The 14,436-nt window shown below is 53.4% G+C and overlaps 1 protein-coding gene across 1 annotated transcript in view; it reads right to left on the bottom strand.

The window, feature by feature from the left end:
• Positions 1–14,436, bottom strand: part of ELP3 (elongator acetyltransferase complex subunit 3) — a 208,414-nt gene that overhangs the window by 180,995 nt on the left and 12,983 nt on the right. The window contains exon 3 of the mRNA XM_075338841.1: positions 2,729–2,867. Coding sequence (XP_075194956.1) covers positions 2,729–2,867 — 139 coding nt within the window. The remainder of the gene's footprint in view (positions 1–2,728; positions 2,868–14,436) is intronic.

Raw genomic sequence — 14,436 nt, 5'->3', positions numbered from 1 at the left:
GGACCGAACATTGCACACAATGGGGGTCATTGTAACCTGCCGGTAGATCAGCCCCACAAGCGGCACAAGCAGTGTAAACAGCCTGTGTCTTGGCACCCTTGCGTTTTGCGGATGACATGTTGTCGTCTCCTCAGAGCAATATAGGGTATACAGCCAAGAAGCGACCTTACAGTGCAATATATATATATATATGGTATAGAGAAAAAAATACACCAATATAACACTGTGGCACTAGTGGGGCCAGCACTAATGTGCTGCTTACCGCCCGCTTAACGCGGGTGTGTGGTCGCCAGAAATCCCTTGTCTGGGTCTCCCAGAGCCTGTGTCCGTTCTCCAGCCAGACTGCATGTAGGAATGGCTGCCGCCGTCCTGTGGAGAGGGGCGGGCCCTGGGTGTGTCCAGACGAAAAGCGGGAAACTTGCGTCCCACTGTGCCTAGTGAGAGGGCTGGAGTATGTAAATAAGACTCCAGCCCTCGGCGCTGACTATAGAACAGCGTCTCTCCCTTTCCTTGATTGACAGGGTGGGGGCGGGAACGAAGCGGAGCTAGGCCGCAAAAGCCGGGGACTAGATTTATAAGCGCCGCCGTCGTAAAAGCACGGTCGGCGCTAAGTCCCCGGCGCACCACAAGTCTCAGCCGCGCCGCCGCTCCAGGGGCGGCCGGCGCGGCAGTCCCCAACACATAAAGTCCCTCAGAGAAACTGCAGTGACTGTAACCCCAGCGCGCAGCGCTACTGTCCCCGGCGCACTAGCACACCCAGCAAGTCTGGAGTGTGCGCGGCCTGTCCATACGGGGACACAGAGTACCTGAATGTAGCAGGGCCTTGTCCCTGAACGGTACCCAGCTCCGTATCCAGCAGGTTCTATGGGTCTGTGGATGGAGCCCGGCCTCAGGGCTTGGGGGCCGGTAAGATCCCACTTCCTCAGAGCCCCTCAGGGGGATGGGGAAGGAAAGCAGCATGTGGGCTCCAGCCTCCGTACCCACAATGGGTACCTCAACCTTAACAAACACCGCCAATCGGAATGGGGTGAGAAGGGAGCATGCTGGGGGCCCTAGTATGGGCCCTCTTTTCTTCCATCCGATATAGTCAGCAGCTACTGCTGACTAAACAGTGGAGCTATGCGTGGATGTCTGACCTCCTTCGCACAAAGCTTGAAAACTGAGCAGCCCGTGATCCCACGGGGGGTGTATAGCCAGAAGGGGAGGGGCCTTACACTTTTTAGTGTAATGCTTTGTGTGGCCTCCGGAGGCAGTGCTATACACCAATCGTCTGGGTCTCCCAATGGAGCGCCGAAGAAATGACGTTTTTCTTAAGAAGTCCTGTTTGCAGTTTCCAAGAACCCATGTAGGGGACACAGTGAGTATGTGGAAAAAGGTGCTCTGGTCAGGATAAGACTAAAGGAGAAATTTTGGGCTAAACGCAAAACACCATGTACCACTGCACATCACCCTGAAAACACCCTCCCCACCGTCACACATGGTGGAGGCAACATCCTGCTGTAAGGAGGCTTTTCTTTAGCAGGGGTGGGGAGGTTTTTCGTCAGCAGGGAAGCTGGTCAGGTATATAGGGGCACTATTATAAAAGTTATATTCTTGCACATAGGGGGCAGTATTATAGTAGTTATATTCTTGTACATAGGGGGCAGTATTATAGTAGTTATATTCTTGTACATAGGGGCAGTATTATAGTAGTTATATTCTTGTACATAGGAGCAGTATTATAGTAGTTATATTCTTGTACATAGGAGCAGTATTATAGTAGTTATATTCTTGTACATAGGGGTAGTATTATAGTAGTTATATTCTTGTACATAGGAGCAGTATTATAGTAGTTATATTCTTGTATATAGGGGGCAGTATTATAGTAGTTATATTCTTGTACATAGGAGCAGCATTATAGTAGTTATATTCTTGTACATAGGGGGCAGTATTATAGTAGCTATATTCTTGTACATAGGGGCAGTATTATAGTAGATATATTCTTGTACATAGGAGCAGTATTATAGTAGCTATATTCTTGTATATAGGAGCAGTATTATAGTAGTTATATTCTTGTACATAGGAGCAGTATTATAGTAGATATATTCTTGTACATAGGAGCAGTATTATAGTAGTTATATTCTTGTACATAGGGGCAGTATTATAGTAGTTATATTCTTGTACATAGGGGCAGAATTATAGTAGTTATATTCTTGTACATAGGAGCAGTATTATAGTAGTTATATTCTTGTACATAGGAGCAGTATTATAGTAGATATATTCTTGTACATAGGGGCAGTATTATAGCAGTTATATTCTTGTACATAGGGGCAGTATTATAGTAGTTATATTCTTGTACATAGGAGCAGTATTATAGTAGTTATATTCTTGTACATAGGAGCAGTATTATAGCAGTTATATTCTTGTACATAGGAGCAGTATTATAGTAGTTATATTCTTGTACATAGGAGCAGTATTATAGTAGTTATATTCTTGTACATAGGAGCAGTATTATAGCAGTTATATTCTTGTACATAGGGGCAGTATTATAGTAGTTATATTCTTGTACATAGGAGGCAGTGTTATAGTAGTTATATTCTTGTACATAGGGGGCAGTATTATAGTAGTTATATTCTTCTACACAGGGGGCAGTATTATAGTAGTTATATTCTTCTACACAGGGGGCAGTATTATAGTAGTTATATTCTTATACACAGGGGGCAGTATTATAGTAGTTATATTTTCTTACCCCGCTGGCGGTCCGGATGGGTTTCGCCTTTAACTTTGGCAGCAGGACTTTGCGGTACTGTGGAGGGACGGCAGCAATAATGTCCACGAGCCGGGGCTGAGCAGACAGACCGTATTTGGCAGATGTTTTGGTCTTCAACCTGCATGTAAAAAAACACTGCACATTAGATGGAGACGCACAGATCGAGTCCTCCAGGAAAAGAGCAGGAATTTCTTATTTATTTTTTTTTTTTAATTATCTGAGACGGCTCAACTCCACATCGTCAGCCTCGGAGTAGCTGCGGGGATAAACACTGAGCGCACCGACAAGACGTTCTGCACACAAATCCAATTACACAGCACGACGTTGCGCCTTCATCAAACACACAGCGCTTTGAACATGTGCCTCCTGATAGCCCGGCTCCGAGCTCCAGCTGTTCCCGGAATACAGACGACCACCGCACGTCCCAAGGTGCCACAAATTGCTATTTACAAAAAGTTTCAGAGGAGGAGAGCGATGGAGAGAAAATAACACACGTGCCCCTGCGAGGGCGGAAGAGAAAATATCACCGCCACGTAGTGCCACCAGAGAGGACGTCCGGATGACAGGCGATCAGTTCGCCAATAGTTAACTGCCTCTAAAGGAAAAGCAAAAAATAAAAGAGCGCAGAGATGACGGGTGGCCGCGTCCCACAACAACGTACGACGCCATCCACAGCATGCTTCTCTCCTGAAATACTCTGTGCTGCTGGGCACCCTGACTACCCTTCAGATATATGGATGGAAAGAGGGTGAAAAGCTGCGAAATGTTCTGGAGGCCGGCGTGCCGAGACATATTATGTGGTTACTTCTTGATATTACTACCTGTCCTTACTAACAAGGCAGATGGCACGGTTTTATGATATATAATATACTTAATAAATGGAATAATTTGGGTTTTGAGGACATTTTTTAATGGAGAAAACAGAAACGCAAAGATGATTGGCTGCAGTGGTAAAAATAAGTGATAATATATTTGTAATAACAATGGCGCCATCTGCTGGTGGAAGGTAGGAAATACAAAAAAGATATGTAATGGCACATCGCCATCTACTGGTGAAAGGTAGGAAATACCGAAAATAAATATAAAGTACAGACGCCATCTGCTGGTGAAAGGTAGGAAATACAGAAAAGTAATATGTAATGTACAGTCGCCATCTGCTGGTGAAAGGTAGGAAATACAGAAAAGTAATATGTAATGGTACAGTCGCCATCTGCTGGTAAAAGCTAAGAAATACTGCAAAAAATATGTAATGGCACATCTCCATCTGCTGGTAAAAGGTAGGAAATACTGCAAAAAATATGTAATGTACAGTCGCCATCTGCTGGTGCAAGTGGTGATTTGAGTGAATAATAAGAGAGGCGCCATCTGCTGGTGAAAGAAAATAGCAATAAAAGACTACAAGAAAAATTATAAATAAGAAACAAATTCTGGATGTCTAGATAGAAAAAAAAAATTCCCCATGTTTGAAATGGTAAAGAGCCAATCAAAAGAGTTAAACTTTAAAAGATCAAAGCCATTTTCGTTTTTTTTTTTTATATTTTGTCATACTCAAGTTAACTTCTGTGCACTGACCAATGAGAACAGCAGGATGAGGAGGAATCCTTTAGTGCACTAACTGTTAAGAACACGAAGGACGAGGCGGGATCCTTCAGGACATTGATGAATGAGACCACTTTCAGCCTCCTCCTATCCACGCCGTCCCCTCCGGTCTCCTCCTCCTATCCACGCCGTCCCCTCCGGTCTCCTCCTCCTATCCACGCCGTCCCCTCCGGTCTCCTCCTCCTATCCACGCCGTCCCCTCCGGTCTCCTCCTCTTATCCACGCCGTCCCCTCCGGTCTCCACGCCGTCCCCTCCGGTCTCCTCCTCCTATCCACGCCGTCCCCTCCGGTCTCCTCCTCCTATCCACGCCGTCCCCTCCGGTCTCCTCCTCCTATCCACGCCGTCCCCTCCGGTCTCCTCCTCCTATCCACGCCGTCCCCTCCGGTCTCCTCCTCCTATCCACGCCGTCCCCTCCGGTCTCCTCCTCCTATCCACGCCGTCCCCTCCGGTCTCCTCCTCCTATCCACGCCGTCCCCTCCGGTCTCCTCCTCCTATCCACGCCGTCCCCTCCGGTCTCCTCCTCCTATCCACGCCGTCCCCTCCGGTCTCCTCCTCCTATCCACGCCGTCCCCTCCGGTCTCCTCCTCCTATCCACGCCGTCCCCTCCGGTCTCCTCCTCCTATCCACGCCGTCCCCTCCGGTCTCCTCCTCCTATCCACGCCGTCCCCTCCGGTCTCCTCCTCCTATCCACGCCGTCCCCTCCGGTCTCCTCCTCCTATCCACGCCGTCCCCTCCGGTCTCCTCCTCCTATCCACGCCGTCCCCTCCGGTCTCCTCCTCCTATCCACGCCGTCCCCTCCGGTCTCCTCCTCCTATCCACGCCGTCCCCTCCGGTCTCCTCCTCCTATCCACGCCGTCCCCTCCGGTCTCCTCCTCCTATCCACGCCGTCCCCTCCGGTCTCCTCCTCCTATCCACGCCGTCCCCTCCGGTCTCCTCCTCCTATCCACGCCGTCCCCTCCGGTCTCCTCCTCCTATCCACGCCGTCCCCTCCGGTCTCCTCCTCCTATCCACGCCGTCCCCTCCGGTCTCCTCCTCCTATCCACGCCGTCCCTTCCGGTCTCCTCCTCCTATCCACGCCGTCCCCTCCGGTCTCCTCCTCCTATCCACGCCGTCCCCTCCGGTCTCCTCCTCCTATCCACGCCGTCCCCTCCGGTCTCCTCCTCCTATCCACGCCGTCCCCTCCGGTCTCCTCCTCCTATCCACGCCGTCCCCTCCGGTCTCCTCCTCCTATCCACGCCGTCCCCTCCGGTCTCCTCCTCCTATCCACGCCGTCCCCTCCGGTCTCCTCCTCCTATCCACGCCGTCCCCTCCGGTCTCCTCCTCCTATCCACGCCGTCCCCTCCGGTCTCCTCCTCCTATCCACGCCGTCCCCTCCGGTCTCCTCCTCCTATCCACGCCGTCCCCTCCGGTCTCCTCCTCCTATCCACGCCGTCCCCTCCGGTCTCCTCCTCCTATCCACGCCGTCCCCTCCGGTCTCCTCCTCCTATCCACGCCGTCCCCTCCGGTCTCCTCCTCCTATCCACGCCGTCCCCTCCGGTCTCCTCCTCCTATCCACGCCGTCCCCTCCGGTCTCCTCCTCCTATCCACGCCGTCCCCTCCGGTCTCCTCCTCCTATCCACGCCGTCCCCTCCGGTCTCCTCCTCCTATCCACGCCGTCCCCTCCGGTCTCCTCCTCCTATCCACGCCGTCCCCTCCGGTCTCCTCCTCCTATCCACGCCGTCCCCTCCGGTCTCCTCCTCCTATCCACGCCGTCCCCTCCGGTCTCCTCCTCCTATCCACGCCGTCCCCTCCGGTCTCCTCCTCCTATCCACGCCGTCCCCTCCGGTCTCCTCCTCCTATCCACGCCGTCCCCTCCGGTCTCCTCCTCCTATCCACGCCGTCCCCTCCGGTCTCCTCCTCCTATCCACGCCGTCCCCTCCGGTCTCCTCCTCCTATCCACGCCGTCCCCTCCGGTCTCCTCCTCCTATCCACGCCGCCCCCTCCGGTCTCCTCCTCCTATCCACGCCGTCCCCTCCGGTCTCCTCCTCCTATCCACGCCGTCCCCTCCGGTCTCCTCCTCCTATCCACGCCGTCCCCTCCGGTCTCCTCCTCCTATCCACGCCGTCCCCTCCGGTCTCCTCCTCCTATCCACGCCGTCCCCTCCGGTCTCCTCCTCCTATCCACGCCGTCCCCTCCGGTCTCCTCCTCCTATCCACGCCGTCCCCTCCGGTCTCCTCTTCCTATCCACGCCGTCCCCTCCGGTCTCCTCTTCCTATCCACGCCGTCCCCTCCGGTCTCCTCTTCCTATCCACGCCGTCCCCTCCGGTCTCCTCTTCCTATCCACGCCGTCCCCTCCGGTCTCCTCTTCCTATCCACGCCGTCCCCTCCGGTCTCCTCTTCCTATCCACGCCGTCCCCTCCGGTCTCCTCTTCCTATCCACGCCGTCCCCTCCGGTCTCCTCTTCCTATCCACGCCGTCCCCTCCGGTCTCCTCTTCCTATCCACGCCGTCCCCTCCGGTCTCCTCTTCCTATCCACGCCGTCCCCTCCGGTCTCCTCTTCCTATCCACGCCGTCCCCTCCGGTCTCCTCTTCCTATCCACGCCGTCCCCTCCGGTCTCCTCTTCCTATCCACGCCGTCCCCTCCGGTCTCCTCTTCCTATCCACGCCGTCCCCTCCGGTCTCCTCTTCCTATCCACGCCGTCCCCTCCGGTCTCCTCTTCCTATCCACGCCGTCCCCTCCGGTCTCCTCTTCCTATCCACGCCGTCCCCTCCGGTCTCCTCTTCCTATCCACGAAGTCCCCTCCGGTCTCCTCCTCCTATACACGCCGTCCCCTCCGGCCTCCTCCTACACACGCCGTCCCCTCCGGCCTCCTACTACACACGCCGTCCCCTCCGGCCTCCTACTATACACGCCGTCCCCTCCGGCCTCCTCCTATACACGCCGTCCCCTCCGGTCTCCTCTTCCTATACACGCCATCCCCTCCGGCCTCCTCCTATACACGCCGTCCCCTCCGGCCTCCTCCTATACACGCCGTCCCCTTCCGGTCTCCTCTTCCTATACACGCCGTCCCCTCCGGCCTCCTCCTATACACGCCGTCCCCTCCGGCCTCCTCCTATACACGCCGTCCCCTCCGGCCTCCTCCTATACACGCCGTCCCCTCCGGCCTCCTCCTATACACGCCGTCCCCTCCGGCCTCCTCCTATACACGCCGTCCCCTCCGGCCTCCTCCTATACACGCCGTCCCCTCCGGCCTCCTCCTATACACGCCGTCCCCTCCGGCCTCCTCCTATACACGCCGTCCCCTCCGGCCTCCTCCTATACACGCCGTCCCCTCCGGCCTCCTCCTATACACGCCGTCCCCTCCGGCCTCCTCCTATACACGCCGTCCCCTCCGGCCTCCTCCTATACACGCCGTCCCCTCCGGCCTCCTCCTATACACGCCGTCCCCTCCGGTCTCCTCTTCCTATACACGCCGTCCCCTCCGGCCTCCTCCTATACACGCCGTCCCCTCCGGCCTCCTCCTCCTCTGATACACACTGTCTTTCCTGGCCTCCTCCTATACAAGTCGCCCCATTAGACCTCTGATGTCACAGTGGTGGGTCCGAGTGGCGATGTGGTCGTACTGGATACGAGCAACAGGCTATTGTTATGGGGGGGTTAAAAATATTAAAAAAGGGCAAGAGAAAAATAAAATAAACAAATAAATAGTTTGTGCCACCAGTTGGGATGTTCGGCTGTGGTGTGGCGGCACTGCTGGGAGTTGTCCTTCCACCCACCCAACTAGGGCTGCTTTTACCATCTACTGACGCTCTGCAGAACCTTCCAGAACCTTCCTTGCAGCCCTCACAATGATGGGGTCTGCCCTGATGACAGCGGCTCCTCTGCTGTGCGGGTCTCATGTGTTCCTCCTCCTGGGATTCTGGGATTTCCAGGACAAGAAACCTCTGTATCTTTAACCCCTGCGGAGACTGGAATCTGAGGAACACCTCACTGTGCCTTCTAGAAGTTTCCAGACTCCATCACGTGTCACTGAGCTCCGGGCAATTCACTGCTCATTATAGAAAGGCTAATGGCCGCTCAGCTTACCACTGACCATGAAAGACCTCATGGCCTAGATCAGGGGTCTCAAACACGCGGGCCGCATGTGGCCCCTCAGGGTAGTTCGTGCGGCCCCCAGGCCCGTGCCCCTGTTCGCTATCGCAGCAGGTGCAGGGGCCGCAGCCACTGTCTGCACTTTATGTCAGATGAATGTGTTGCGGGTGCTGCGCTCTCGCTCCGGCAATACAATCATCTCACATAAATCACTGACAGTGACACTGCAGCTGCCGCGATAGTGACCGGGGACACGGGCCTGGGGGCCGCACGAAGCAGAGATGAGGCAGCGGAGGGAGCGCGGGACAGGTGAGAGGAATGGCGTGTGTATGTGTGTGTGTGTGTGTGTGTGTGTGTGTTGGACGTTAACCCCTTAGCGACCTATGACGTACTGGGTACGTTATGGCTCCCTGGTACTTAAGGACCCACCATGACGTACCCAGTACGTCATGACGTAATCGCGGCCCCGGTGGCTACGATCGCTGCAAATACCTTAGATTCGGGGAGAAGGGGTCCTCAGGAGGGGTGGTGTCTCCTCCCCGGACCTACGGAGGCTGTGATTGGCTGAGCGGCGTTTGTCAGCCAATCACAGCCACTAATGTTTCAGCCATTGAAAATCGCTGAAACATTGAAATCCAGCCAAGATCAGTGCAGCTGTAGCCCTGATCATTGGCTGGAGCTGGGTGACCTGTGTTTCACCCGCCCCCAGCTCTGATTGGAGAGACCGGCCTTGTGACCGATCTCTCCAATCACTGTGGATCTGGGGCCGCAGACCACTCCCCTCAGCTTCACTCCAGCGTCTGTGGAAGGTGAGGGGAGCTGCTGACCCATTACTACAGGATGGGGACAAAGTGTGCACATTACTATGGGATGGGGATAAGGCTGGGGACGTTACTATAGGATAGGGACTAGGATGGGCACAGTACTATAGGATGAGGACAAGGCTGGGGACATTAATATAGGATGGGGACTAGGATGGGCACAGTACTATAGGATGTGGACAAGGTGGGCACAGTACTATAGGATGGGGACAAGGTGGGCACATTACTACAGGATGGGAGCAAGGTGGGCACATTACTACAGGATGGGAGCAAGGTGGGCACATTACTACAGGATGGGAGCAAGGTGGGCACATTACTACAGGATGGGAGCAAGGTGGGCACATTACTACAGGATGGGAGCAAGGTGGGCACATTACTACAGGATGGGAGCAAGGTGGGCACATTACTACAGGATGGGAGCAAGGTGGGCACATTACTACAGGATGGGAGCAAGGTGGGCACATTACTATAGGATGGGGACTAGGATGGGCACAGTACTATAGGATGGGGACAAGGTGGGCACATTACTACAGGATGGGAGCAAGGTAGGCACATTACTACAGGATGGGGACAAGGTGGGCACATTACTGTAGGATAGGGACATTACTACAAGGGGACAAGGATGGGAAACATTACTATAGAATAGGTATAAGGCTGGGGACATTACTATAGGGTGGGGACAAGGTGGGCACATTACTAAAGGATGGGCTCATTACTATATAATGGGGACAGTACTATAGGATGGGGACATTTCTACAAGGGGACAAGGATGGGGAACATTACTATATGATGGGGGACAAGGATGGACACATTACTATAGATTGGGGACATTACTATAGGATGGTGACAAGGATGAACACATTACTACAAAATGGGGACAAGGATGGGGAACAGGATGGGGGTACAATACTACAAGGGGACAAGGATGGGCACATTACAACAATATGGGGAACATTACTAAAAGATGTTGGTCAAAATTTCTATATAGTGTAATTGTAAGACTATTAGTTACAAGAAGGAATAAAATATAAAAAAAAAAAAGTTTCTATTTAAACAAATAATGTGCACGTTCGCTATAATGAACAAGTGAAAATGTTCAAAATCAGTGATCCAAAGGGGTGTAAAAAATTTTTTTATAATATCATATATATATATGGTACCAATAAAAATGTCACTTTGTCCTACAAAGAATACGGAATATTTTTTTTCCTCTGTGTGACCCATACACCCAGGCGAGTTTGAGACCCCTGGCCTAGAGGCTGATACCTGCCAATGTGCAGCTGCCCCTGCAGAGGTTTATCAGTCCCCTCAGGACACGACGTCTCCATGTCACATCACCTCACACCGACCGCAACTGCCACTGTCTGCATTTACCTCACACCTAAGCTCCGCCCCTTTCTCCTTCTAGGGTGCACACAAGCTCCTCCCCTTCTTCTAGGGCGCACACACAAGCTCCTCCCCTTTCTCCTTCTAGGGCGGGAACACAAGCTTCATCAGCTATGGGGAACAGCCCCAGTAAGGGAGTGTGGGCAAATGTGTGTATGCGGTGACCGGCCACAGTAAGGGAGTGTGGGTAAATGTGTGTATGTGGTGACCGGCCACAGTAAGGGAGTGTGGGTAAATGTGTGTATGTGGTGACCGGCCCCAGTAAGGGAGTGTGGGTAAATGTGTGTATGTGGTGACCGGCCCCAGTAAGGGAGTGTGGGTAAATGTGTGTATGTGGTGACCGGCCACAGTAAAGGAAGTGTGGGTAAATGTGTGTATGTGGTGACCGGCCCCAGTAATGGAAGTGTGGGCAAATGTGTGTATGCGGTGACCGGCCACAGTAAAGGAAGTGTGGGCAAATGTGTGTATGTGGTGACCGGCCACAGTAAAGGAAGTGTGGGCAAATGTGTGTATGTGGTGACCGGCCACAGTAAAGGAAGTGTGGGCAAATGTGTGTATGTGGTGACCGGCCACAGTAAAGGAAGTGTGGGCAAATGTGTGTATGTGGTGACCGGCCACAGTAAAGGAAGTGTGGGTAAATGTGTGTATGTGGTGACCGGCCCCAGTAAGGGAGTGTGGGTAAATGTGTGTATGTGGTGACCGGCCCCAGTAAGGGAGTGTGGGTAAATGTGTGTATGCGGTGACCGGCCACAGTAAAGGAAGTGTGGGCAAATGTGTGTATGTGGTGACCGGCCACAGTAAAGGAAGTGTGGGTAAATGTGTGTATGTAGCGACCAACCCCAGTAAGGAAAGTGTGGGTAAATGTGTGTATGCGGTGACCGGCCCCAGTAAGGGAGTGTGGGTAAATGTGTGTATGTGGTGACCGGCCCCAGTAAGGGAGTGTGGATAAATGTGTGTATGTGGTGACCGGCCCCAGTAAGGGAGTGTGGGCAAATGTGTGTATGTGGTGACCGGCTCCAGTAAGGGAGTGTGGATAAATGTGTGTATGTGGTGACCGGCCCCAGTAAGGGAGTGTGGATAAATGTGTGTATGCGGTGACCGGCTCCAGTAAGGGAGTGTGGGTAAATGTGTGTATGTGGTGACCGGCTCCAGTAAGGGAGTGTGGATAAATGTGTGTATGTGGTGACCGGCCCCAGTAAGGGAGTGTGGGCAAATGTGTGTATGTGGTGACCGGCCACAGTAAAGGAAGTGTGGGCAAATGTGTGTATGTGGTGACCGGCCACAGTAAGGAAAGTGTGGGTAAATGTGTGTATGTGGTGACCGGCCACAGTAAGGGAGTGTGGGTAAATGTGTGTATGTGGTGACCGGCCCCAGTAAGGGAGTGTGGGTAAATGTGTGTATGTGGTGACCGGCCACAGTAAGGGAGTGTGGGTAAATGTGTGTATGTGGTGACCGGCCCCAGTAAGGGAGTGTGGGTAAATGTGTGTATGTGGTGACCGGCCCCAGTAAGGGAGTGTGGGTAAATGTGTGTATGTGGTGACCGGCCACAGTAAAGGAAGTGTGGGTAAATGTGTGTATGTGGTGACCGGCCTCAGTAAGGGAGTGTGGGTAAATGTGTGTATGTGGTGACCGGCCCCAGTAAGGGAGTGTGGGTAAATGTGTGTATGTGGTGACCGGCCACAGTAAGGGAGTGTGGGTAAATGTGTGTATGTGGTGACCGGCCCCAGTAAGGGAGTGTGGGTAAATGTGTGTATGTGGTGACCGGCCCCAGTAAGGAAGTGTGGGTAAATGTGTGTATGTGGTGACCGGCCTCAGTAAGGGAGTGTGGGTAAATGTGTGTATGTGGTGACCGGCCCCAGTAAGGGAGTGTGGGTAAATGTGTGTATGTGGCGACCGGCCCCAGTAAGGGAGTGTGGGTAAATGTGTGTATGTGGTGACCGGCTCCAGTAAGGGAGTGTGGGTAAATGTGTGTATGTGGTGACCGGCCCCAGTAAGGGAGTGTGGGTAAATGTGTGTATGTGGTGACCGGCCCCAGTAAGGGAGTGTGGGCAAATGTGTGTATGTGGTGACCGGCTCCAGTAAGGGAGTGTGGGTAAATGTGTGTATGTGGTGACCGGCCACAGTAAGGGAGTGTGGGTAAATGTGTGTATGTGGTGACCGGCCACAGTAAGGGAGTGTGGGTAAATGTGTGTATGTGGTGACCGGCCACAGTAAAGGAAGTGTGGGTAAATGTGTGTATGTAGCGACCAACCCCAGTAAGGAAAGTGTGGGTAAATGTGTGTATGCGGTGACCGGCCCCAGTAAGGGAGTGTGGGCAAATGTGTGTATGTGGTGACCGGCTCCAGTAAGGGAGTGTGGGTAAATGTGTGTATGTGGTGACCGGCTCCAGTAAGGAAGTGTGGGTAAATGTGTGTATGTGGTGACCGGCCACAGTAAGGGAGTGTGGGTAAATGTGTGTATGTGGTGACCGGCCCCAGTAAGGGAGTGTGGGTAAATGTGTGTATGTGGTGACCGGCTCCAGTAAGGGAGTGTGGGTAAATGTGTGTATGTGGTGACCGGCCACAGTAAGGGAGTGTGGGTAAATGTGTGTATGTGGTGACCGGCCACAGTAAGGGAGTGTGGGTAAATGTGTGTATGTGGTGACCGGCCACAGTAAAGGAAGTGTGGGTAAATGTGTGTATGTAGCGACCAACCCCAGTAAGGAAAGTGTGGGTAAATGTGTGTATGCGGTAACCGGCTCCAGTAAGGGAGTGTGGGTAAATGTGTGTATGTGGTGACCGGCCCCAGTAAGGGAGTGTGGGCAAATGTGTGTATGTGGTGACCGGCCCCAGTAAGGGAGTGTGGGTAAATGTGTGTATGTGGTGAGCAGCAGAGAAAACCGAATCTCATCAATGTAAAGCCCTATGGAATTAATAGCGCTATATAAATGAGTAAAATTATTATTATTATCATTAATGCTGACAATACATGGTATACAGATGGAAATATACATGTAAATATATTTTGTGGTGACTAGACACAGGGCGCCACATATACACGCCGTCCTATATACACCGTCCTCTCAGTCCTCCTCCTATACACACACCCTCCTCTCCGGCCTCCTCCTATACACACACACACACACCGTCCTCTCCGGCCTCCTCCTTTACACACGCACACACACACCATCCTCTCCGGCCTCCTCCTTTACACACGCACACACACACCCTCCTCTCCGGCCTCCTCCTATACACACACACACACACACACACACACACACACACACACACACACACACACACACACACCGTCCTCTCCGGCCTCCTCCTTTACACACGCACACACACACCGTCCTCTCCGGCCTCCTCCTATACACACGCACACACACACACACCGTCCTCTCCGGCCTCCTCCTATACACACACACACACACACACACCGTCCTCCTCCTATACACACACCCTCCTCTCCGGCCTCCTCCTATACACACGCACACACCGTCCTCTCTGGCCTCCTCCTTTACACACGCACACACACACCGTCCTCTCCGGCCTCCTCCTATACACACGCACACACACACCGTCCTCTCCAGCCTCCTCCTATACACACGCACACACACACACACACCGTCCTCTCCGGCCTCCTCCTATACACACACACACACACACACACCGTCCTCCTCCTATACACACACCCTCCTCTCCGGCCTCCTCCTATACACACGCACACACCGTCCTCTCTGGCCTCCTCCTTTACACACGCACACACACACCGTCCTCTCCGGCCTCCTCCTAAACACACGCACACACACACCGTCCTCTCCAGCCTC

Source organism: Anomaloglossus baeobatrachus, chromosome 3 (assembly GCF_048569485.1).
Source record: "Anomaloglossus baeobatrachus isolate aAnoBae1 chromosome 3, aAnoBae1.hap1, whole genome shotgun sequence".
Classification (NCBI taxonomy): domain Eukaryota; kingdom Metazoa; phylum Chordata; class Amphibia; order Anura; family Aromobatidae; genus Anomaloglossus; species Anomaloglossus baeobatrachus.
Note: the sequence above shows the minus strand (reverse complement) of the source record. Positions and strands in the feature narration are given on the sequence as shown.